Source organism: Phaenicophaeus curvirostris, chromosome 1 (assembly GCF_032191515.1).
Source record: "Phaenicophaeus curvirostris isolate KB17595 chromosome 1, BPBGC_Pcur_1.0, whole genome shotgun sequence".
Lineage (NCBI taxonomy): Eukaryota > Metazoa > Chordata > Aves > Cuculiformes > Cuculidae > Phaenicophaeus > Phaenicophaeus curvirostris.
In genome coordinates this window covers 191087435-191114075 of record NC_091392.1, presented here as the reverse complement: position 1 = coordinate 191114075, position 26641 = coordinate 191087435, and the positions used below count along the sequence as shown (strand labels likewise).

The 26641-nt window shown below is 40.9% G+C and overlaps 1 protein-coding gene across 6 annotated transcripts in view; it reads right to left on the bottom strand.

The window, feature by feature from the left end:
* Positions 1-26641, bottom strand: part of TENM4 (teneurin transmembrane protein 4) — a 373803-nt gene that overhangs the window by 85087 nt on the left and 262075 nt on the right. For all 6 annotated transcript variants that reach the window (XM_069883272.1, XM_069883268.1, XM_069883269.1 and 3 more), the window contains one exon: positions 13738-13954. In XM_069883272.1, coding sequence (XP_069739373.1) covers positions 13738-13954 — 217 coding nt within the window. The remainder of the gene's footprint in view (positions 1-13737; positions 13955-26641) is intronic.

Here is a 26641-nt window from a genome sequence, read left to right as displayed (position 1 = left end):
AAGACAAAGCATCACATGTCTGTGAGAGTGTCTGAACCCAATTTTTGGCTGAAGGTAACTATTTTTCTGAGCAGCAACAGCAAATTGTGGTGTCAGTGTGCTAACGTGACCCAGTGAGTGATTTTCCTAACTGCTGTCCTGCTGAAAAGCAGAGATTGAAAGCCAATGTTTCTACAGGTGCTGGACCAGGTCTCAGCTAGAGTAAATCATCTGAACAGCACTTGCTATCTACCCACTTCAACCGAGAAATGTCACTTTACTCATTCACTGAGGCAAAGAATCATATCTGCAATGTTTTGTAAAGATGATTTCATAAACACGGAAAAGATCAAATTATTTTCTTATATTCCACCTAAAAACCTAACATCACATAATGCAAGAAGATGAAGTATAATTTCTATTTCATAAGGGCTACACTTTTTGCATATTCCAAGGTAAAGAAAGCAGATCATTTGTCACGGAGCCTTAAACAAAACTTCTACTGATCTAAATGGAAAGATCCAGTATTAACAAAAATTGTTGAAGCATTACCAGAATGTTTTGCTAATCTAAAATGTGGCTGGACTTATATACTGTTTTGGAACAGGCCACAGGAAAATGAGATAATGGAAATGAATTTTCTGTCACTGAGTTTTCTCTGATATATACTTATTGACATTTTAGAACTCATGTTGGAGAAGACTTGAACCTAGGTCTGGAGCTAATATTATTCTTCATATTTCTATTTCTTTCTCCTATTGAAGGCTCTCATTTAGCTTCCTAAATAAAATAAATTTAAAACAATATTCCATACAGTATTATGCACATCACTCTATAGCAGCCAGGCAAAGTATAACTCAAAGGATCACGATGCTATGGAATCTGCTTGGAAAAATGTCAGTGCTTGGAATAACTCCACTAAAGTCAACAGGTCACCAACTGTAGCTCGGCGTTGCACAAGGTGAGTATGTCTGATCATGTGTCTGTCTAAGAGTAAAAGTAAGGCCTCTCTTCCCAGATTATTCCATGATCTCCTCCATCCTCCACTCTGCCTCATCTCTCCTTTACAGAGACCCGAGGCAGGCTTTGAAACTTTCTTCTCTCAGCTTCTTATAAAATGGCTGCACATTTTGTGAAAGGCAAAGAATCACTATAGACCTGAATACTAAGCCCTGCATGAGGGACTCGACATTCTGAATTACAAATGGCATATTCAAGCCAACATTGGGTCTACGAATGTTTTAAAATACTTGAGAGACAGGATCACAGAATTTTGTGAGCATGAAAAGAATAATTCCATGTCTTGTTTCTTCCTTCCAAGAGTTAAAAGCAACAAAAGGAAAAAACACGTTGCAGGTGTCTCTCCTGCTGTCCCACACAGTATGCATGTCCAAGCAGTTGCAGACTTCTAAGTAATATTGCAAGCACACTGGCCTAGATCCCCAGCTCATATTAATGGGGGGATGTGCTTTATATCAGCAAGCATCTGGTCCGTTACATAGCAGAGACAACTATTTCTTCAATAACAAGCACCATCACAACATGGACAAAGAAAGTACTTCCTCTCTCCTTGGCAGCTGTCAGAAATGCACTTGAACTCCCACCTTTCAGGAAGACACTTGGTTCTCATTCTTGATGATGCTTTGCAGCACCACAATCCAACTCTGTCAGCACAACTATGTGCTCGCTAACTTGGATGATGCTGGCATCCCTTCTCAGATATGCAGCTCGTCAGCAAGCCCAGCTGCATCTACTATCCTTCTGAGGACTATAACAATAGCTTTATTTACAGGCTGAGGAAAGATGTTCCCACAAAGGGGACATCTTTCCCAAACCACAGTGATAAAAAGAAGCTGGAGCAACATGCACAAATCTGAATTCAGTTAAAAGCAGGAGGGATGGAAAGTGGGGGAAAATCAAAACCCCGACTGCCTGACTAGAGCCTGAAATCTCCCTCCCTGGGTGACAAAATTTGCCCCACTTGGGAAAAATAGCTACTACAGTGCATCGGAACCAGCTGGCTTCTTTAGTGTCAACACGTCCTTTCTAGAGGCCAGATCAACTACCCACAATGCAGAGCCCCCCCAAGCCTGGTTAATGCTAATTTAGTCAGCTATTTCCTTCAGAAGACCTTGGTCTAAATGCAATTACAGTACAAACAGGTTAAGTGCTACTGCTAAGATGCTCAGCTCTGCTAAAAGATGGCTCAATATATTTACAGAAAATTATCTCTCATGTTAATAGAAGAGGTTTATTCCATTGGTTTAGTCCTGCCAATTCAGTCTTTTCTGCAGTTGAACAAAATTGAATTTTGTGTAGCTGGAGTCTCATCTTCCCATTCAATTACTAAGATTCCACCTATTGCCTCTGTTTTCTGGCTTGTTTTGTTTGTTTCCTTCATTGTTTTTACATCCGGCTGTATGGATTCTTGTTTTACAATGAACAGCACTTTGCTTTTTTTTTTAGTTAGACTTTTTATTTCTTTTTTTTTTTCATTTTTCCGTAAAACCATCCCTGAAAGATCAAATAATTGTCAAAATGCTCTCTAGTCAGAGAGTGTATCAGACAAGTTTATGCCATCATTTTGTGAAGTCATCCTTTATTCCCTAGAAAATCAAATTAAGTCTTCCTGGTGAGATCTGGGCCACAGTGGCAAAACAAACAGGGATATACTGATGCTTTTACTTTCCCATTGCTCAGCTATAAAGAAAGTTGCAATATCCAAGCAAACAAAAGCAGTTTTAGAAGAGAAGCTAGAAAACTATATTCCTCAAAAGCCATTTCACATTATGGGTGTACATTAAAGATTTGTCTTTAATACTGACTCTGATCCAATGTCTCATAACTTTGACATTAACCTTTCCAATATTCTTATTCATAGATGTTTTCTGCTGACATTGTGCTTGGCACTGGGAAATAGACAAAAATATCGCTTCTGCAAAACATTTTTCAAAAAAATTCCATGCATTCTAACCTCCTTTTTGTCTGCAAAAAAATGTATACTCTTTCCTTGACTGAGGATAGGCGTCATGGGAAATCTCACCCCAGTGAATTTCTGCAGCTCCTCAAAATATTTCCTCCATAACTCATTTTGCCTTCTCCTTTAAAGTATTTAGATGTGTGAAGTTGGTTATCATGACTGCTAAGCCATCCTCAGCCAAGTTATTCATAATAAATATTTTCATTTGTCGCTATAAATCTCTTCATGTCTTCGATCCTATTCACCACTTCCATTTTTTATTGATATAGACATGCTGGGGATTTGTCCTTCTGCTCTGGATGAAACTTCACCAGAGCACCACGGAGTGAAAATCCAGAAAATTTTTGCTTGCTGGGAAGAGCGTTATTAATGAAATTAGGTGATATCAGTTCTGTTTCTTCCTCTGTTGCAGACTTTCTGTGTGACACTAGTTATGTCAGCTAGCCTGTATGTATCTTTATACCTCACTTGTAAAATAACAATTGAGTCACATCCGCCTTATAGAGACATTAGAGGGATAATCGTAGTAATCTGCTAATTCCTTGCATAGAGATTTTTACATTCTCGTGACACTTCATCTGTGACATTCCCAGACATGTAGCTGATAAGTGCTGATAAAGGTAGTTATTTGTTACAAACAGAATCTCATGGCATTAGCTGCTGTCACCTTTTTGTTTGATAGTAGAATAACACAGGATGTAGCAAAATGTACCTCGTCCATTTAGGGCTGAGAGCACTTGTCTCACGTTAAACAACCTCAGGGCAGTCTAGTACTAGGATAGATAGGAAAATTGGTAGAATGCCAGGTAAGAGCTAAGGGCATCATGACTGAACACATGGACAGACCAAAAATGTCTGAGTTGACAGATGAAGGACAAAAGGAGAGGAAAAAGCAGAACATAGAGACCCTCAAGTTCATTGCTTGTGGCAGTATTTCCCTTAAAAGGTGTCTGTAAAAAAAGCCCTGCCCACTTGCCTCTTAACTGTGCAGAAAAATCTGACAGTTTTCTCTTGAAATGAGTCTATCTCTGTCTGCATTCTACAGTTCAATTTAGACGTAGGAAAAGCTTAAACTTGAAACCAACCTACTGATCTTAGCTGCCATCTGAATTAAGGAATTAAGGTTAGAAAAAAGAATGGAAAAGATCTTGCTGAAGGGTTCTTTGTTAAACAAGGAAGGAACACTTATATGAAGAAACGAAAATTAAAGAGTACTCATACAGAAAGGCTCCCACACGACCATGTATAGCACAAGTGAGTTTCTGAAAGGTTTTGACACTGTTGGGCAGCTAGGATGCAAATCCAGCTGGATTTAGCAGGGCTTGTTGTGATAGGATAAGAGGTATTGGTTTTAATCTAAAAGAAGGGAGATTCATAGGTATAAGGAAGGGGTTTTTTTTGCAATGAGGGTGGTGAAATGCTGGCACAGGTTGCCCAGAGAGGTCGTAGATGCACCATCCCTGGAAACATTCAAGGTCAGGTTGGACTGGGCTCTGAACATCCTGATCTGGTTGAAGATAGCCCTGCTCATGGCACAAGGGGTGGACTAGATGACCTTTAAAGGGCCCTTTCAACCTAAACCATTCTGTAATTCTATTATTCTAAATCGTTAATTAGGCTTACCCAAGAAGTTCGCCAGTAAGCAGAACACCAGAATGCCAGTGTCAATCTGACACAGGGACTAAATGCACTGACATTCAACCAAGGCCCAAACAGGGACTTGCTAAAGTGGTCTTGACAGACATGGTTTGCAACAGAACCTGCCACTCGTCCTTCTGAGCAGCTGATGGAGTGGGAGACCCAGGAGAAAAACAGTGGTTGACGAAAAGCAAAGTTTACAAAAGCTCTGACCAGGCATAATGAAAGAAAGTAAATTTTTAGTGGTTTGCAGTGAGAAACAGTATCTGCTCTGTTTGTATAACCCACATAGCGAAGCTGTTTATAAGGTCCCATCAGTGCAGCATCAGGAGATGCTGATGAGTCTTTATATGAGTCCTTACCTGTTAACCTTTTGCAAGAAGTCTACTACAGCCTTCTAGATAGTCCAAAAAACATACAGTAAAGCAAACTGAATGAAAAGCTTCAATGAAAACTCATTACTTAAATTTTCTGAAGACGGACCGGGGAAAGAGCAACATAATGCTTGGATACTTTTACAAATGTGGCTAATGAAGTTCAAGAGGAAAGAGCATATTAAATGAAACATCTGTAGATGCAGATTTTATTCTTCTCTCTTTAGATCTAGTCTAACCTGACAGTATCAAAACTGTGAGCCTTCTTCATCTGATAATTTTAGTATCTGTGAGTGGGCTTGGTTTTGTAACCAGCTGTTGTCCAGTTTCTCAAGCTCCCCACTTGATGCATCTGACTCCATTCTGCTCCATGAAAACCTACAAAGTAATAGTTCTTAGAAGTTTCCTTTAGCATCATCATTTTTAGCAATATTAGTTTCTGCCCACTGCAGCCCCTCCAGAGGGAAAAGAAGGTATTTTTACTGCATGACAGTTTAGTAACTAAATGTAATATCTTTTGAGGACCACCTACAACTTCTTGAAAACCTATGACTAAATGATCATTGCTCTCAAAACAGTTCCCTGTTGGCTCCATTCCTGAAAGACTCTGGCTCTTACTGCTTTGAAAACTTCTCTATAGATTTGAACCTTATTCACCTACTCAATGTGTGTCCTTTTTTCTCTTTATGAAAGCACAATCTTCTCTCTGATCTGCCAAGCAATCTGGCCACTGTTGGAAAGAGATGTCATTTCTGCCATCCAGAGCATCTTGGGTCTCTATGCCTCATTGACTCATTATTTTTGCATCTCAAGATTTCTCAGTTGAACTATATTGTGAAGGTGGGAGTATAGGGGATACAGAAAGGCTGCTTAGCAAATAGGAAATAAAGAGGAAAAAATATTCATGCCAGTCTCTGAAATGATAAAATTGTCTCCAACTCTAAGTTTAAGTGGAAGTATTTTAAAACAGAGTTTTAGACAAAACACAATGCGTAATAAAGCTGGGCTGTGCTTTCCTGCAAATTTTCAGTGAGAAATCCTCTTATTCACAATGTGTTTGACTAAGAAATGCTTTAAAAATTGATGATTTTTTCCCTTTACTCCAGCACAACCAAAGGAACACTCTCTTGCTTTGCACAAGATCTCAAAGAAACAGAATCACACTCCTATTTTTTTAAGTCCATAAAATCCAAGTCAAGTATTCAGTAGTTTGTAAGGTGCAAAATAATTTTTCCACCTAATACTGATTTATACTCATTTCATAATTTTTCAGAAGTGATCCTATAACCATTATTTCTATGGAAGGTAAAGACTTTATGGTGTAATAACTTTCAGAGATGAAAAACGTATTCATGACAAGTCTTCACAAAAAATATCTGCAGTTCTGTACTAGTACAGTATTTTACATCTGGCATTTATCTTTGTAAGCTGTGGCCACATATTCAGCTCTGCAGAAAACCAAAATAAAAGCAATCTGAGGCACCATGAAAGCAAAACTGAGCAGGCCAGAAGAATAAATACATTATTTCCAGGTGAATTATAAAATGAGGTCTCTTGATGAACATAGGGGAAGTTCTTTAACTACATATAAGGTGTCTGATAGCTTTGTAATGATCCAAAGGAATTAGGAAAAAAAAGGTTCAATAACATATACAAATTCTTATAATTGGGATCTTGGAACTGCTTTTTTATGTAGGAGGTTTTAACCAGTTTAGCAAGTAAACGTCACATTCAAAGGACAGACTCTTCTTAATATATTGAAATGGTTGAAAATTTTACTTTGACTCGGCTGTTAGCACCCTACAGCTAGAGGCAACTGCCCCAAAGTTGATCTGGCAACGCAGAACCTCACCCTGTCAGTGCGAAGTCCGTAGGATAACACACCAGTTTCCCCTGAAGTTTAAAGTGGGAAAGGAGATTTTACACTGAGCTGGCTGATGGTTGCTTAAGCAGTCCAGTCTGATCTAGGGTCAGCAAACTACTGCAGAGGCGGGGCAGCAAAGAGTTTGAGGCAGAAAGCTCCAGCTTTTTGTAGAATGAACATACCAGTGTCTCACATGAGAATTGTTACAACAGTGAGCCAGTATTTGGACTGAAGAAGCCTCATGCAGTAATGAAATAATCATATCTTTCTACTGAATGGGAAATGCCTTTCCTAGTCATGTTATTATATAGAATGGAGCTACTGACTCAACTCATAGTTAACACATCAGACTTGTCCATCAAAGAGAAATGTAGCACAATAAGCATGTGGGCTGCTCTTTTTTTTTCAGAGGAAAGTACATTGAATACTGAGTAAATATTTAACAAATACCTACATGCCAGATCCAAGAGAATACATCAGCATATATGAGACCACACCTCGAATTCTGTGTTCAGTTCTGGCCCCTCGCGACAAGAAGGATGTTGAGGCTCTGGAGTGAGTCCAGAGAAGAACAACAAAGCTGGTGAAGGGGCTGGAGAACAAGTCTTACAAGTTGCGGCTGAGGTAGCTGGGGGTTGTTTAGCCTGGAGAAGAGGAGGCTGAGGGGAGACCTTATTGCTCTCTACAACTACCTGAAAGGAGGTTGTAGAGATGAGGGAGCTGGCCTCTTCTCCCAAGTGACAGGTCACAGGACAAGAGGGAATGGCCTCAAGCTACACCAGGGGAGGTTCAGGACGGACATGTGAAAAATTTTTTCACGGAAAGGGTCATTGGGCACTGGCAGAGGCTGCCCAAGGGACGTGGTTGAGTCACCATCCTTGGAGGTGTTGAAAAGATGGGTGTATGAGGTGCTGAGAGAAATGATTTAGTGGTTCATAGGAATGATTGGACTTAATGATCCTGGAGGTCTTTTCCAGCCCAGTGATTCTGTGATTCTGTGATATATCACAGTTTTGTATCCTAAAACCAAATGTGTGCATTACCACCTGTGTAATTTGGGAGGTACTTATTTCATTAGAAGCTTTGGTTTTCTGCTTGTGAGTTTTGAAGGCTTGAATTTTGCTTTCTGTACACTTCAAGAGCTTGTAGGTACACAGGTGTCACCTGAGATATTTTAATCCCAAGTACAGGATGGTGAACCATCTATATCAGTTGCCTTGCCTGATCCTGGAAGCATGCCCAAATCACACTAGTTTGTGTTTGAGTTTGTGCTTGGTAATAAATATCCAATGTTGTTTAATATTTATTTAAAACTGCACCCTAGTTGCTCTAATGTCTGTACACAGGACATCCTTCTACTGCCACTTCTGAAAGGGGAGTTTAATTACTTTTGATTATACTATCTATGTTGTGAAAAGAAACATAAAAATGGATAGGAACTCTGCTTTTGGAGAGTCCTGTGGGTACAAATTCCACAAAGTGGAAGTAAGTAGCTGCATATATTGCATTAGTTTATTATATGGAAATAATGCCACGCTCAGCTCAAAAAATCAATTTAAGCTGAAATAATGCCATAGTATATAATTTAAAATCAAAAGAAAAAGGTAAACATTGAAAAGCCATATATATATAGACCCTGTACACTGAAAAGGTAGGTTTTAAAAGTATGCTTTTCTGTGCTTAAAAGGAATCATTACCAATAGAAAACCCACTTACTCTGAAAATTCCTCTTTATTCTATATTTCAAAAAGCTATGATTTGTAGCTAATAAGTAGTTCATTTAAGCAGAAAGCAGCAAAAGCAGAACAATGCCTTTGGAATGCAGTAATGCTGGGAAGAAGAGAGCTTGAAGTGGTGCTGTATTAGCTTGGTTTAAAATATGGAAAAATATGACCCCATTCTCACCAATGTAGGTATTGTGCTGTGTCATGAGTGCTCACTCTCAGGAAGGTTGGATGGTGTCTAATATCTATGACACAGTCTTATACAGACACAGCATCTATTTTTCAAAGCTGTCCTAACCTGCAGAGCTGCTGCTCTCCCTGAGCTGCTGCATCACTTTTGGTGTGTCTGCAGTTCAGTGGGTGCACCTGACCCACAGTATTTTGCTGCCAGCCAAAAGGAGTCATGTCTTGCTGGAGCTGGGCCAAAGACACGGGCTGGACCAGCCAACTCTGAAGAAATCATCAGCAGAAAGCTACACCTGATGAGTTTGAGCTTTTTGCCTTCTAACCATCTTTATCTAGAAAAGAAGTGTTTCTTAATTTGCTGAATCAAAATCACACTGTCTTGAGGGAACAGTACAGAAATGACAGAGCACTTTGATTTCTCTGTGAAGGAAGCTCAGGTAGATCTGCTGGGGAGAACTGCAGCCCTCCAGATGCAGGAAGAAATGGGCAAGAGGAAAAGAGAAGGTGCTTTGAACGTCTTCCATCAGGGACACTAAGATATCATTCTAATATTCTTCAAAATCACTCAGGATTGAGTCAAATGGACTACTACCAAAACATTTTGAAAGCATTTTGATCCTCCTCTTTTCTCTTACTTTTTGTTTGGCCATGATTGATACTCAGAGTTGTGGTTTTGATGGCGTTTGGGATTGATGCAGTTTAACTGCGATAATAAAACCTATCCATTTACTTATTTATAGTAAAATGGATTTATAGCATACCTGTCTATCTTGGCATCTAACCGTATCTTTGTAACCGTCCTCAGCTGGATCAATAAGGTACGTTATATAGCCTGGGACACAAAGAGTGGAGTCACATGTTTACAGATACCTTGTCACTCAGTAGTGGAAAAAGAAATGTGCAAATTTAATTCTGATCATAATTTTAAACCATGAAAACTTACTACTTTTTGTACTTAGACTACTGACCTGAGGACAATAAGGGACTACTCATGCATTTAATACCAGAGCCTGCTCTCTGATGTGTCTTTATAACTCAGCTGGTTATTTCTAGCAGCCCGTGTAATTGGGATGGGTTAATACTGCTGGCAGAAAATAGATATGACAAACCATCCCAAAAAGAAGGGGTATAAAACACACCTACTTAAAAATCACCTGATTTCTTTTGAATAGTCTTGACAGAAAATGGCAATTTTGTACATGTCTTTCTGAAGACTTTAATCCTATGCCAATACTTAACATACACGACTCCGTGGATCAGGACTTTAACCTGTTCTTGCAGTTTTCTGACACTGTCCCTCAAGAGAGAGCAAATATATCAGGTGTCCTACTTGAAAGTCAACAGCTTGACACCACTGCATCTTGCACTGCTCCTTATGGTGATGGACAACTAAAAATGGCTTAGAAATACAAAGCAAACAGCAAGAGTAAGTGGTTTCAAAATCAATACAAGAACGATCAAGTAGCAGAAGAGTACTTGTTAACTGTTCATCAAAATGATGTGAAAAGACATTCTGTGCATTCAGAATTTAATTTAGCTACTTGCTTCATCATCATAAACACTCATTTCAATATGGGCAATGACTATTTTTTCCTTCTGAACATGAATAATATATAATTGCTGGTATTTTCGAAGAGACAAGGTCTTTACCTTTATCCATCAGAGTAATTTATCATTGTCTTTCTTTTTCTTCTGCAGTGCTGAGAGAGCTTGTCAGCTCAGCTTGTTCTTAAAAAGCTGGAATGTAATTCAATAATAAATTCACTCAAAGGCTAGCTGTCATGAGGCATTCATTTATTTGTATCCATTAGGTGATGTGCACTGCTATTCTCTCTAAAGGGTAGCTAAGTTGTGTTTCTGAAGCCTAGGAAATATATTGCAGAGGTATTCAGTCATCTGTTTTGCACTGCTGCCACTTCTGCACAGGCCACACAGAAATGTGAATGTGCTGTGGTTCCCCAGGGGTGATAAACAGCCAGCCATGACCTGGCAGAGCACTAAGGAGTAGGCTGTGGTTCCTGAAATCCCTGACCTGAATGATGAGGATGCCTGTGCCATAGGTGTCTCTGCAGGACATCAAACAACCACGACAGATTCCATATCACCCTGTGTTGGCTGCTTATTGGACTCCTCACAGCAAGTAGCATGGATCCAAATACAACACTAAACCATGAAGGTGATAACATTGGGACAGAAAGACATAGGACTTCCTTAGCCCAGCAATCTACAGACCTGATCTATAGCTTCATGAATCACAGCCCAGCAATGGAAAGGAGAGGGTCATCCTAAGGCAGGATACTGGAGCTTTCCATCAGAACAAAAACATTTCCTGCCCTCCCTCCTGTTGTACAAGTGGGCAAGTTTTTGAGCCATCAGCTGGAAGGAGAGAAGAAAATGGTTCATCTGGACCCCAGCTGCTGCTGTGATCTTCATGGAAACACTGAGCAGTTCCATGGATAAGAGGGCTATTATCACCTGTCTGTTGTAAAAGCAAATGGAGCAAGAATGCTGCTGAAGAAAGGGCATATCCATGCATGCAAACACAGTTAGTTTCATTTGCCCAGACTAAGTGAGTCCCAGAGGGTCCCAGCCTGTGGTCCTCCATGGAGCAGTCACTGTCCAGGGAAACAAGAGGCAGCTGTTTCAGCTTTCTAGGTGGTGAAAACAGACAACTGAAATTACAGAGAGAAACCAAGTAAGCAGAAAACACTTGCAATGGTTGAGCTTTTCCAGATCTATAGGATCTTTGAGAATTAACAGGAACACACAATATCTTTTAAGATTCTCAAAGAGTAATGGCATTTCAGCAACTCAACAGACTGATAAGCCTGGAATGTGTGCTGTGGTGTTGTCTTGGAGCAAAATACACCTTCTGTTGATGTCCTTCACTGTTATTTGCAACTGCACTTGCGATGAGCCAAGATACTTAACTTGAGAGATGCAACACAATCACAGCTTGCGGTGATGTATCCGTAGACCATATTTAGTGATACACAACCTCTGCTGATATTCTGAGAATGGCAACCTCATAAATCATCGCTATCTCTGTATAATTCTTCAAATTAACTTAAATTGAACAAGGAGCCCCATTTATTAGTTCCACTGCAGTTAATGAAAAGCAATCATTAAAACCCTTCCTATTGATTTGAACCTTTGCATTCCCTCACTCTACCAATCTATATGCCAGATAAACACTTCTGCCAGCAGGTGATCCATTTGAATCCCAAATCTTTCTTTAGCGGGATGTCTACAGATAGTTGATAATGCCTTCCTACACAGAGATTACCATCAGAACTGTAAAATGCATGTAACTCCCGCAGGAGTTTAGGTGGCCCTAAATGTCAGTCTTTATGCTGGTGCTCTGCTGGCTCTCTCAGAAACAAATTCACCACGTAAATGAGAAATTCCCATTATTTTCCCCATCTCTGTGTCCTGCTGAATGCAAGCAGCCTTTAAAGAGAAGTTGCAATTTTTTTTTATCACACACGTATGAAGAGTCCTATAGTTCTTTAGTCATACAGAAAAGTTCATTAAAGACAAACATTTGCCTACCAAAACTCTCTAGCTATCAGAACAGATACACATGGACCTGATAACAGAGTCCTCTGTGGAAAGGCTACTGGCTGTGAGCTCAACTGAGGAACTGTAACCCCAAATATATAAAAAAAATGAAATTGTGACTATAATCTATTTTATCATATATTCTGAAGGCTGATTTTACAGCAACAAATCACAACAACTGACAAAAGGAAATTCACTGCGCTACATCTAGTCCAGAGTCTGGACTGTTCAGTTTTCAGAACCTGCAATCTTCAGAACACTGATGAAGTACAACTGTTTGTGACATAATGAGTGTTTGTCCTTTACCTGACCCACTGCTGTCAGTTTTCATGGATACTGAAGGGCTTGACAGTGAGACAAATCAGGGAAACTATCGCATCAGGCCAACTCCCTGACATCAGCGTGCTTCTAAGTGGTTCCTGTCTGAGGTCAGTCAGTAGACCACCAGAGATGGTCACATGGAAGGTGGTACACAATGCATCTGAGTGGCAATGTACCTGCATGGAGAGCATTAGGTCAGACCCAGAAGGGCCTGAGAGGCCAGATGAGATGCAAGTGTTGAAATAAATACTCATGCAAATGTGAGAGTTGTATATTTTCAGTACCAACCTATGCACTGACGCGCGTGGGAAAGCTGAAAATAGGCAGTTAATGTTCACAGAAATCTAAACCTAAGTGTTGAGAATCACCTCCTGTTCTGAAAGGCAACATTCAGGGCAGACATTGAATGATCCAAGATTCTGACATTCTGGGATATGTATTACAGTGTCTTGCTATAAACACAAGATTTTAAAGAGTTGATCACCCCAGACAGCCAGGTATGTGCTTAAACAAATGGCTGAGATGCAGTCACAAAAGTGAATTGCGTAAAATTTCTTTGCAGGTTCCTGCTTCTTGATGATGGCTGTAGTGATAAAGAACATCTCAAAAAAACCAAACCAATCTATATTAAACTATATGCTTATATTGGAAATCACTCTAATAACCCTCCCTAGACTCTAAGATTTTCTTCAGTTCTTTGAGGTCTCTAGTAGTCACACTACAGATTGTAAATACTATTTTAGTTTCTCTCTCTTTTGGCTCTGTCAATGGAAGAAAGTCCACCATGGTTGTTCATGAAATACTTGTGGAAAATGTCAGTCACATGAACTAGAAAAGCCCTGCGGAATGGATGGCTTTCACTTCTTGAAATAACAGAAGGCGGGAAAGATGCAACTGCCCATATGTGTTGAGAGAGCAGCATCTTGTGTTATTGGCCGGCAGGACATTGCAGATGAGGAGACAGCGGAATTGCTTCAGCTACAAAAATCTTCAGATATCTACTTCCTTAGACAGTTTCCATGTTCTGCATCTTGCTGCCATTCCATATCTTAAAACGGCCAAGTAGCTTACACTTTACCTCTTACTGAACCAAAACCAAAATTCACTTACCCTCCTTCAAATGGATTGTCTCCTGGGATGACGTGAGTGCTGTCCTTGCCGATCAGGAACTTGATTCGATCGTAGAATGAATGCAAGCTTTGCTGGGAGATGGGGGCTTGTGTCTCCTGGATGATATCCAGGGGGTCTGGGGAGCCCAGGCACAGAGCACTGACGTGGCACAGTGGCTGCAAGCAGCAGTCTGGGTCCATGCAATCCACCAGGCCATCTGCAGAAGGGTAAGGAAGTTTTAAGAACAATGGTAACATGGAGTGCTGTAGACGTCACGGGGCATAGAACAGGAGAACGTGAATTTACACCTACATAGAGAGTAAGCCACGTTTCCTTAAATCCCCAATAAAGAACCTCAAAGATGCATTAACATGTAACATTAATATGCATTAATATGTAAGTTATGAAAACACACACATACACATGAGATTAGACCCTAAAATAAGCATCTTTGAGGTTAATTCTGGGATATGCCATTTCACACCTCAGTCACTCAGATAACTCCAGAGCCCTAAAAGGTGTTTTCTTTCCTGTAAATATACAAACTACTTTTGTACACTGGTCCTGTTCCCTGCACAAATCACAGGCACATTGCATTATACCAAAGGTATCACGGTAGCTTTCAGAAGGATTAAATAGTGAATAAAATCATGGTATCTACCATGGCTACAGAGAGATCTATCCATGCAACCCACTAAAGATTCTAGCTAGGTTCTGCAGATGAGAAAGTAAGGTAGATTTTGCTGGGAAGTTTGATCTCTTTGGCCTTTGTCACATTTCTTCTATGCAGACACAGAGTAACAGATAATCTTAAACTCTCAGGATATAAATCTTGTACTTTCAGCATCACTAAATTAATAGTAACAACAATAATAGCAGAGTGCACACATGAGAAAAGCTTGCCAAGCGTAGTGTAGTAAAATGAGCGCTTGCATATCTGTCAAGTCATCAAATGCACCGACCGTACTACTTCCTCTCCCACCACAATAGCAGCATTCTGTAGTTCATTTTGAGATGCCGCTGTTCATTGCAAAAAGCAATAACAGGAAAGGAAACATAAAAAAATGCTCAGAAGAGATTTGATGAAGCATCACATTTTGAAATAAAAGTTGCTAGTATGTAGTAGAGATGGATCTTTAAATCAGATAAGGGAACTGGATGTTTTTGTTCTGGGGCAATGGGATTTGGAACCCTTCATACCCAACTCATCAGTTCAAGCAAGACAGTTTGATAGTGAATGAAAATTGTCACCACGTGAAGGCTGTTCAGAGAACCATGTGATATGAGTAGTTGGTCTCAGTGTAGCTGCTGGAAGCTCTGTGTAGCAGAGGAATCACCTTTACAGCTATCATCGTACTATGATTTCAGCACAGAGGCAAGAAATGCATGTGTTTGGATACCAAAACTGTCCTCAGAGGCAGGTCTTTCCTGAAGTGGTATGAGATTTGGAGTTGTCAGGATAAAGCATTTTTTATTTCAAAGAAACAGTAAATTAAACCAAGACAGTCTGTCATTGTTACAGACTGTGAACTTCTGTTTCATCCCAGTTCTACCAGTATGAATTTGATATCCTTTCACTAATGTTATTGGCATTACTTTGGATTTGCTGTAAAATAAAAAGGATGAGAATCTGCTTGATTATTATTGCTGTAGTACTTATGATGGCTTACACATCATGGACTTAGATTCTGTTGAGTTATACCTGTTCCACTCCTGGAAGATTTTAGTGTCAGAGAACATCACTGGCAACATCATGTCATGTGGTTACACAAACACAGAAAATTCAACAAAAAGTCTGTTCAGTGTTCCCAGAGCTTCCAGTCTATATGTAGATCAAAGCGCAATGAATATCTGCTCCATGTAGACACACAGACACACACAGACACACACACACACAGAGTCATTTTCACAAGTGCTCTGCGCCTGCCATTAATGATAATGGGAGCTGCATTAGATTAGCAGAAGTACTTCTGAAAATCCCATCCATTATCCTTACCTCTGTCTGTTCTGATATCTCTACATCTTTGTAACTCTTTGCAAAATTGCCACAAAAATTTATCAGCTTAGGCACAAAACTTACTCATCTTCCTTTTCTCTTGATGACTAGTGATAATGAAAAAGAACTAATTAAATTTTATTTGCCCATTAAAAAAATGACTTGCTGCAGATGATTAGGGCAGTGGGATTCTGGAAGGTCAAATCTCAAATGGAGTTTTAGAGATGATTCACTGAATATGGACTTGCATAGATATAAAAAAAAAAAAAAGGAAAAGAAACAACAAACCAGCCCTATTATTATATTGACTACAGTTCTAAGCAAGGCAAGATATCATTTTCTTCCACAAATTAATAATGTATTCTAAGGCACATACACTCTGCTGAGTGGACAACAAACCAGCTGTATCATATCTCCTCGTTACCCTGTCTTTATTCCAGGGATCAGAAAAGTGTTTTGGGACCTAAAGCTGCAAGACAGCAAGGAAATGTGATCTTTGCAGGAAACAGTAGATAAAAGGTTGAAAAACAGATGCACATAACAATGTTTCATATAGGTTGGAATGCCGAGGACTCATCTGCAGATAAGCCCTTCAACTAATGTGTTTCAGGCTAGTATGGAATAAGTTGGGGTTGTCACTGATATCTTAAAGCCCTTAAGGTTCTCAAGAGCTGAAATGAGGTTTAGCAACTCAGGTCCTTCTAAAATCAACAGCAGTTTCAAGGCAGAGCATTTCTTTAGCTTTGAAAATGTAAAGGTCATTTTTGTCTGAAACAGAGAACAGCAAGAGTTAAATTAAAAATTGTGTTATAAATAGTGATGTCTCCATCTGAATATTTTTTTCTTGTGGTTTTCTTTGTGATCCAAGTAGTGCCCTATAGTGAATTAGAAGGAGATAGAATGAAATTGTAGACAACTATGACTTCTCATCTGAGATCTCTCATTGGATCCATCAGAAGAGTAAGGATACAGTGGCATTTGGAAGAAGCTCCCTAGCCATGAAAAGCAAGGCATTCAGGGACCTGCATGGGTTAACAGAAAATAAAAACAGACCAAAATAAATGCCTTAATGGTCCAGATAGACAAAAATAATTGTGGGAAGCCAGGAGCAGCAGCAAAGGAAAATACAGCAAGGTCTATCACAGCACAATATGAAGCTATAATATAACACACCTTTGAAATCCATAAAGCATAAAGGTGAATATTCGTTAGAATTCACTCCAAAAGTTTCAAAGAGAAGTAACAGAGGCGGTTAACATGGGATCAGTGGCTTCTGCACACAAAGTTTTGCAGCAGCAAAGCCACTGAAACGCATGCTCTGTGTATGGACTCCTAACTACAGGAGCTTCAGAGCACAGATAGGCAACACAGTAAGTTCTCAGTTATTGCCATGGTTATACAGCTCTTGGTTTTAAAAACTGGCCTCTTCCTTAGTCTACATAGAGCCACAGCATGACAACGGCACATCAGACTGGAGAGCAAATGTGTTCCACAAATTATTTTGCACACAAGGCTGAAAGTCCTGTGTAGAGGGATTACAGTAATTCATATGCTTTAAGATCAGGGCTACTATGATCAGCTTGTCTGACCTCGTACACACACAGGCGATTCAATTTTTGTCCCTCATCCTCCCCTCCACCCTCCTGCAAACAGAATTAAAGCCTGTCTTTTAGAAAGATATCTCATATATCAAAAACAGTTGATTACAGTGAGTCCACCACTTCCTCTGGTAAGATATTAAAATGCTTAATTACTGTTAGGAAAATGCATCTTATTTCACGGTTGAATTTGTGCAACTCCAATATCCCACCGCTGGAACTTATTTTGCCTTTGTTGGCAAGGTTACCAACATTTCTTTCTGCCCTGCATACTCAGATGTCTTTTCCAAGTACAAGTCCCTCTACACAGAGCAACAATCCATTCCAAACCTTTTCTCTGAACAGCTAAGCAAGATTAAACTTGCCATCTTAAGGTTTGTTTTCCAGCTTTGATCTCTTTCCAGCAATTTCTTATCTGTTGTTTCGTGTAAGCACCAACACTGGACACAGAACTGTGTCAGCAATATCGTGTACAGAAGAGAGACCACTTCCCAGCTTTTGGGGTTTTACACTTCCAGAGTTCGCAGTAGCCTTTTAGCAACAGCCTCGCACTGAGAACTCATGTTGAGACAATTATCTCCAGTGACCTCTAAATCTTGTTCTGAGTAATTGCTTTTCAAGAGTCTTCCAACCCAAAAGTATAACATGCTTTCTTTGCTCCCAGGGGTATTATCTTGCATTTTCCTGCATTAAGACACATTTTGTTTGATTGTGGCCTTGTAGTGATATAAGTCAGCTCACTCTGTGTCAAAATGATCTGGGTATGTTATCTACCACCATATTAAGCTTTAGGTGACCTGAAGATTTATTTCAGACAATGATGAAAATGCTGAATAAGACTGGGTACAGAAACCAGTTCCAAGGGACCCCTTCAGAAAGTTTCAGTCAGGAATGCCTTTCAATTAACAAATAATGTGGAGATTTGTCACTGAGACAGATTTTAAATAATTTCTTATGTTCCCCATTGTTTCCATATAATAAGTGTTTTTATATCTTTGAGACATTTACTACATCCTATATAGACATACGTGTCAATGCTCAGCCTGGCCATCCTGCAAAAACAAAACTGTCTAGTCACACCTCCTTTGTATAAAGCCATTACATAAATACCTTTTGCAATCTTGGAGTTACCATAGGGTGAATCAAATCACTGCTTTTGTGAAGCCACTGAGCCACTGGCAAGACATTGCCACATCTGGTAAACAATGTGATCAATGGGATCTTTCACTAAGACTTATGTAATCATAGACTAAGTAAGGCTGGATGGGACCTCTGGAGGTCAACTTGTGAGCCCTGTCTTAATCTCTTCAGAGAGGGATAGACATGAAGGAAAACAAATAGGATCAGCACAGAATATTCTTTTTTTTTCCATTTAGGATAAAGCAGCTCCAATTTATTCAACTAACAGTAATGTTTAAGGGACCAAGTCCATTTTGATCAGACAATATAGAATCATAGAATCACCAGGTTGGAAGAGACCCACCGGATCATCGAGTCCAACCATTCCTATCAAACACTAAACCATACCCCTTAGCACCTTGTCCACCCGTGCCTTAAACACCTCCAGGAAAGGTGACTCAACCACCTCCCTGGGCAGCCTGTTCCAGTGCCCAATGACCCTTTCTGTGAAAAATTTTTTCCTAATGTATGTACCCTGTCTATCACTAGACCAGTTTTACTTTGGAATTACTATATGAAGCTCATTTCTTGTAGGTGGACTTGGAATACTAGTTTTAGAAAGACCCTCTATCCCATTTTAAAGATTGCGAATCCACCAGTCCCATCAGCAAGCTCTTCCAAACACTACCTTAGACCGTAAACTCTTTGGCAGCTAAGACTGTCTTTTTATTTATTGTTCACAAAGTATCTGTTACAGACCCAAATGGTTCTGAAGTGCCAGTACAACCCAACAAAACAACCACAGTTCTCATTAAAAACCTGTATATTTAACGTATTTTCAGCCTATTCTCCATGCAAGTATTGTTTCATGGAAGAGATTAGACTCTGAAGCTATCTGTGCTTTCTCGGAGCACAACTTTGGCCTAACAAGCTTAATATTTCCTCAATACTAGCAGCAAAACAATTGCTACTAACTGACTTCAAACAATATCACTGTAGAAATTCAGACAGCTACCTTCGATAATGACAATAGGTTTGAATGCTGACTGGATTCAGAAGGAGTTTCACAAGTTAGTCAATAACATAACCACCTTCCACTTGGATGCCGAACTTAAGATGAACTAAAATGATTTGGCTTTCAAACACTGTGTGTGACCCACCAGTTCCTGAAAATTGTGCCCTTCAGTATGTTTAAATAGCAGGCAAAAAAATACAGCCATGCAAACCAAGCAGAAGTTTTGAAAATCTGGAGCTACTGGGGTCAGTGTGCAGGGCGGTGTCTTGCTCACTTTGCCCACCAGAAAATGAGGTGCACTGGAAGATCACTATAAGGTGATCTCTGCTGTTTACCACAAGGACTTGCAGGAGCCAAGCTACAAGGCAATTTCTTCTCAAAAAAATCAACAAATAAATTGAACATGTTTCAGGTGTGTTATTATAGACACAAAGTTGGCATGGTAAGCACCACATCTGCCAGGTGACTGGCTAAATGGGACATGTGCCTTTCTCCTGAGCAGGCAGGAAAGGGCAGGCATTGAATAACCAAGGGGTTTTTGTAACTGTCTTCCTTGTGTGTAACCCTTCATGTCCAGACTTTCTAGCTTGCCTGAAAGCCTCCTCTGCCAGGAATCGATTAAGATTCTAAGGTGTGCAACCAGCCATTAACTGACAGTGTGCCTGTTGAATACCACTGCTTATTTGAAGAGGCAGATCTTTTGGCTGACTTCTAAACTATGATGAGTGTGACATATTCCCTCCCCAGAATAAAACCTAATTGTCACATTGACAGCCACTGTTATCCTACAAATTACTCCCCAGCAGCAATGGGGCTACTTTCCCTGCATTGCTGCATTACTTACTGGCAGCAAAGCGCTCACAAATCCCACAGGAGTCTCATTCCTCTTTTAATCCTCATGCAGCTCAGGTTCCAAGACCCTCAGCCACCACCACGTAGTGCCAACTAGGTGTCAAGAATTAGATTTTTGTATGGAAGAGAAGGGCTGGTTTTGAGAGACTGCTTCTGCAGTAAACAAGATCAGTGGAGAGCTAATAAAATTTCAAATTAGCTATGACTTTTCATGGCACTACAATTGTGTTGGCTGATGTAATGGGCAGCAACTTAGCTCACTGAGATTGAATAACAGAACATTTCTACAGAGTTATGGATGCTGCAATAAAAATCCGTCATACTAACATCAACAACAGAATGCAAATAAACTTCAGCCAGAGGTGTTATTATGTGTTTAAGCAGACTTTGACAGGTGCTGCAAGTCAAGTGTCAGGCTGGAACAGGCAGGCCACAGGTAGAGATAGACCTGTTTGTAGACAGAGAGCATCCTGTGGACCATGACATGCATTGGAAGTCCCCAACACAGGCAGTCAGGAGGAAGTGAGCCAAAGAAGTCTTATTAGGCTAAGTCTGGGAGACTCTATGTGACAAATTCAAGGATTGCCCCTGCTGAAGATCATGAGACTTTCTGCCACTGACTGCAGCAGGAAGAGCCTCTGTGAGAAACTGTACTAGGCAAAGCAAAACTAGAAAGAAAAATAACAATAAAATCCTGTTGTCTTTCAGGAGTATTTTCACTGCGAATGAAAACACAAAATGCTCTGATTATACAAATAATTGAGTCTCTCACCTCATCCAGTTCTTATCTTTCCCTTTTTTTTTTCAGCGGCATTCACCAGGCAACATTATCACTTTTTGCAGGGATACTAACTGTCTTGTCCTGTGATGTTTTTGGGTATGTTACTGTGAAAGATTCAGTGGGGAAGGTTTAAAATGCAGATGCTGAAAGGCAAAGCTAGGAAAGTGTTAGTGCAAATTGCATTTTACCTTTCCAGCTCTGGCCTAAGCTCCGGTGAAGCAGACAGTAAAGGAATGCCACAGTACTTCTGCACAAAACACAAGTTATTGTTCATGTGAATGATGTGCAGATGAAGGTTTACACAAGTAGTGATGCTCTGCCTGGAGCTGAGGACCAACACTCAATTTATTTCAACTGGATTTCTGGAATAAATAGGTTTTTACTCCAGCACTACACATAGAACAATTTTACCTATTTCACAGAAGAGCTGTAGCTTTTGGCCCTACTGTAAGGAATCACGGAAAATAAAACACAAATGTAAGGAACGATAGCAATGTGACTATCAACTCACTGTGATCCTGTTAGCTACTAATAGTCTCTTTGCTCTATCCCACCTGCTCTGTTCTGATTTTTTTCTGAATAAGGCCCTTACTCACTGTATCCTGGCTGTTGCCGGTTGCCTGGGAAAGGAATTGCCTTCACATCTTTCTCTAGGTGCTCAGCACATATTTGTAAGTTCAAAATAATACAGTCACATGTAATAGTAATCATGTATTTGAATTACAGCATTTCTTGGGCTCCAGTGCAGGAGCAGAGTTCTGCAGTGTCAGTACTACAGAAATATTCTGCAGAAAGACCATTTTAATCCAGAGCTACATTCTCGTTAAAATAAAAAAAAAAAATCTGAAAAGAAAAAAGAATGGAAGAGGAAGGAGGAAATGACAGAAAACACATGGTGATTGCCACTAGCAGGGCACAAGCCAGAACTATAATAATGTGTTTACAATCTACAAGTTCACAGCATTCCCCAACTTATCAATGCTCTGGAGAATACAGTTGATGCAGCTGGCTTCATGAGTTTCTTCTTTTCTCCAGACAGGCTTTTAACAAAGGGACTTACACATCGCACACCCGGCAAAGCAGCACAGAAACCTGGCAATTGATGGAGTGAAATTCATGAAGCTGAGGAAGGGATGGGAGGGCCCTTTGCAGAAGCGGAGAGACTGGCATTCAGACAAGGCTGAAAGTATTGGTTGCTTCATGTGACCAATGGTCATGCAATACCATGCTTAAAATTGCCTCCTTCAGGAGGCAATACTCCTCTCAAAAATGATTCCTCCAAGAAAATGGGAGTCAGAGCTTAGAAAATTTTTATCAGAGCAATGGGTTCACACCTCAGCAGCTGAGATAATCTTGTCACCAGGGTCTCTTGCTTTTCCTGGTACTGCTGCAAGTGTTAAGCTACTGCTGAAACCCTGACATATTCTATTGACCAAATCCAAGAAATTCAAGCAATCTGAGTAAAGCTTGGAAAATGGTCTTAGATATCTCATTCAGATATAGGTGTGCTTCTCAGATCCTGGTCAAGAGGAAAGTGGCCATGCACTCTGTGCACCCTGAGCACACTCAGGGGCAAAACTTTAGGTTTCTAAGGGGACTTTCTGCCTCAAAGAGGAGGCAAGAGTTTGCCTGAGGTGCTAAAGCAGATCTGGCAGAGCTTTCCTGAATCTGTCCTTCCACTGTTGATGCCCAAACTCTGTTTAAGCATCTTTCCAAGTTCAGAAATGCTTGTGAAATGCATGTCCAAGCCTGTCTTTTCTCAAGATGGTTCATGCTACCTTTTGTCACATCTTATATAACAGCAATGTCTCCTTTCCAACAGTAACTTCCCCCATTTCAGCAAAAAGTGGTATTTTTCTTTCAACAGAAGGGACACTTCCATGGTTTCTTTCTGAAACTATTAATGAAAGGCATTTCATTAAGGACTAGTCAAAAGGATTAGGAGTTCTCCCAAGGTGTTGAGATAAACCACAGCTCGATCCTCAGTTCATGACACATCATCCTCTGTAATCACACAACCAACACCTGCTTCTGGATGCTGTAAGGCATGAGTTCACACTGCCCTCCTGACAGCCCCATTGCTAACAACAGGCAGCAGGTGATACCCAAGTGTTACTGTCCAACACGGAATCAGCAAAGAGCTGAAATCTGAAAATATGAACTGGTCATTCTGTTCTCTTACTCGAGGAAAGGTTGATTAACAGCTATCATAAAACAGAGGAAGAGAAGCTGGGTGATTTATAACAAATTATACCAGATATCCAATCTTTTTGGGTACAGCAGACTTTCTCATCTTTTTAGCAGTGCTTTGTGGTCTCCCAAGATGACCCTGTTGTTTGACTGGATCTATCTGTGATGGTAAATGCTAATTTACGATGGTTGTTTTCCCAGGTGTGTTCAGATCTCAACACTTCCCTTCATAAACGTAGCAAGCACATTAATGCATCATTTTTTATGGGTTTGAGGAAGCAGACAGCTCCCATGCCATTCCCAGAAGACAATCTCCTCGTGCTATAAAAGCTTTGCAGGCATGAAGTAAAGGTTCATAACAGTGTGCAAAAAGAAAACAAATATTTCCAAGCACCCGACCACCTTCTCTCCAGCTCAAACATTTGCAAACACAAAGGTTTGCATTCCGGGGTCCTCGTGAATTCTTTAAAATTCTCTTTACAACCCTGATGCTACCTTTAGGTGTAACTCTACATACTTGCAAAGATCAACGCAGGCTCCTGCCAGCTCTCTTTACACATGATTTGGCATGTTGTGGACAGATGGTGGACACATGAGTGTTAAGAACACCAGTGCACAGTGCCAGAATTTTTCTTGCCAGAGAATTTGAAATGCTTCTGTCCCAAAGCATTACACAAGTCTCCACCTTACTACAAGCACTACCTGATCCTTGAATGGGGCAAGCAAGACATGAAGCATTGGATTTCTCTGCCTGGGAGCTATTGTGTAGCATGTGGTTGATCACAGACCGAACTTACAAAGGCAACACAGGGCCAAGTGTACATTGCAAACCCTGTGCTAATGCTTGGCTAAATGCGTGGCACATAGCAGTCATGAAGGAGACATAAACTGAGGGGCAGTATCTTCACTACTACAATTACAGAATCACAGAATCACAGAATAACCAGGTTGGAAGAGACCCACCGGATCACCGAGTCCAACCGTTCCTACCAAACACTAAACCATATCCCTCAGCACCTCGTCCACCCGTGCCTTAAACACCTCCAGGGAAGGTGACTCAACCACCTCCCTGGGCAGCCTGTTCCAGTGCCCAAGGACCCTTTCTGTAAAGAATTTTTTCCTAATGTCCAGCCTAAACCTCCCCTGGCGGAGCTTGAGGCCATTCCCTCTTGTCCTGTCCCCCGTCACTTGGGAGAAGAGGCCAGCACCCTCCTCTCTACAACGTCCTTTCAGATAGTTGTAGAGAGCAATGAGGTCACCCCTCAGCCTCCTCTTCTCCAGGCTAAACAACCCCAGCTCTCTCAGCCGCTCCTCATAAGGCCTGTTCTCCAGCCCTTTCACCAGCTTTGTTGCTCTTCTCTGGACTCTCTCCAGAGCCTCAACATCCTTCTTGTGGTGAGGGGCCCAGAACTGAACACAGTATTCGAGGAGCGGTCTCACCAGTGCCGAGTACAGAGGGAGGATAACCTCCCTGGACCTGCTGGTCACGCCGTTTCTGATACAAGCCAAGATGCCATTGGCCTTCTTGGCCACCTGGGCACACTGCTGGCTCATATTCAGTCGGCTGTCAACCAACACCCCCAGGTCCCTCTCCTCCAGGCAGCTTTCTAGACAGACTTCTCCCAGTCTGTAGCACTGCATAGGGTTGTTGTGCCCCAAGTGCAGGACCCGGCATTTGGCCTTGTTAAACCTCATGCCATTGGACTCTGCCCAGCGGTCCAGCCTGTTCAGATCCCTTTGCAGAGTCTCCCGACCCTCCAGCAGATCGACACTTCCACCCAGCTTAGTGTCGTCCGCAAACTTGCTAAGGGTGCACTCGATGCCTTCATCCAGATCATTGATGAAGACATTGAACAGGGCTGGACCCAGCACTGAGCCCTGGGGAACCCCACTTGTCACTGGCCTCCAGCTGGATTTCACACCATTTACCACCACTCTCTGGGCCCGGCCATCCAACCAGTTTTCCACCCAGGAGAGTGTGCGCCTGTCCAGGCCAGAGGCTGAGAAGAAAAGAACAGGACGTCCTGTTCTTTTCTGGCAGAAAAGAACAGGACGGTTTCATTTCTTCACTCCCAAAGAAAGATCATCGAGCAGGTGATGTAAGAAAAATGAAGCTGCTATACTTCTGTGTAATGATGTGCAATACACATCAGAATAGACCAGTATTATTTTAATAGGAAGAAATCACTAACACAAACCTTTGTAAGTGTTTTAATCAGGAAGAGGCAGCAGAGACCAGAAGACAACTGAACATCAACCTCTAATTAATACGAAGGGTTATGTAATATTTGGGACATTTATATTTTATTTTTCATCCATTGATTGCCTTTCATAAATAAAGCACATCCACTTTGTCTGAGAAGAGTTCTGCAGCTGTTTAGCAACTCAAATTTTCATACCAGGAAATGAAGGATGCAGTCAGTTCCACTTCCCAAAGAACTGACAAGCTTTACCCTATCTGGAAGACCTGGCCACTCTGAAAAGCCCCAGAAAATAACAAAAGACCTCAAGTTAAGTTACTGTGTTGATCAGACAGAACATTTAGATCAAAAGAGGAATTTAGATTAATATCTGTAATTCTTTCATGGTTTCAGGACAATGGAGTGTATCCAGAAAATGAAATGGTGACTTGGCCAGCTCTCTGGCTCTCAACATGGAGACAGTCACGAAGTTAGATGATTTCATAGAATCATAGAATGGTTTGGGTTGGAAGGGACCTTTAAAGGTCACCTAGTCCAACCCCACTGCAGTGAGCAGGGACATGTTCAACCAGATCTGGTTGGTCAGAGCCCAATCCAACCTGACCTTGAATGTTTCCAGGGATGGGGCATCTACCACCTCTCTGGGCAACCTGTGCCAGTGTTTCACCACCCTCACAATGTAGAATTTCCTCCTAATATCTAGTCTCAATCTATCCTCTTTCAGTTTAAAATCATTATCCCTTATCCTGTGGCAACAGGTCCCACTAGTTAGTCTGTCTCCATCTTTCTTGTAAGCCCCTTTAAGTACCAAAAGGCCGAAATAGCGTCTTCCCAGAGCATTCTCTTCTCTGGGCTGAACAACCCCAACTCTCCCAGCCTTCCCTTATAGGAGAGGTTTTCCACTCTTCGGATGATTTTTGTGCCCTCCTCTGGACCTGCTCCAACTGGTTCACATCTTTCCTGCTTCCTTTCTCCTGAACAAATATGTTTAACACAGCTTTGCTACACAGTAGTATACCTGTGAGACTGAAGAATAAGCTTTCCTCTCTCCCTCCATTTTTCCTGTGGACTCTGTTTCTAACAGAGGAGTCCACAGATGCAATTGGGCCCATATTTAGCCCATGGAATATCAGTGTCTTCTCAAGGCTTTGC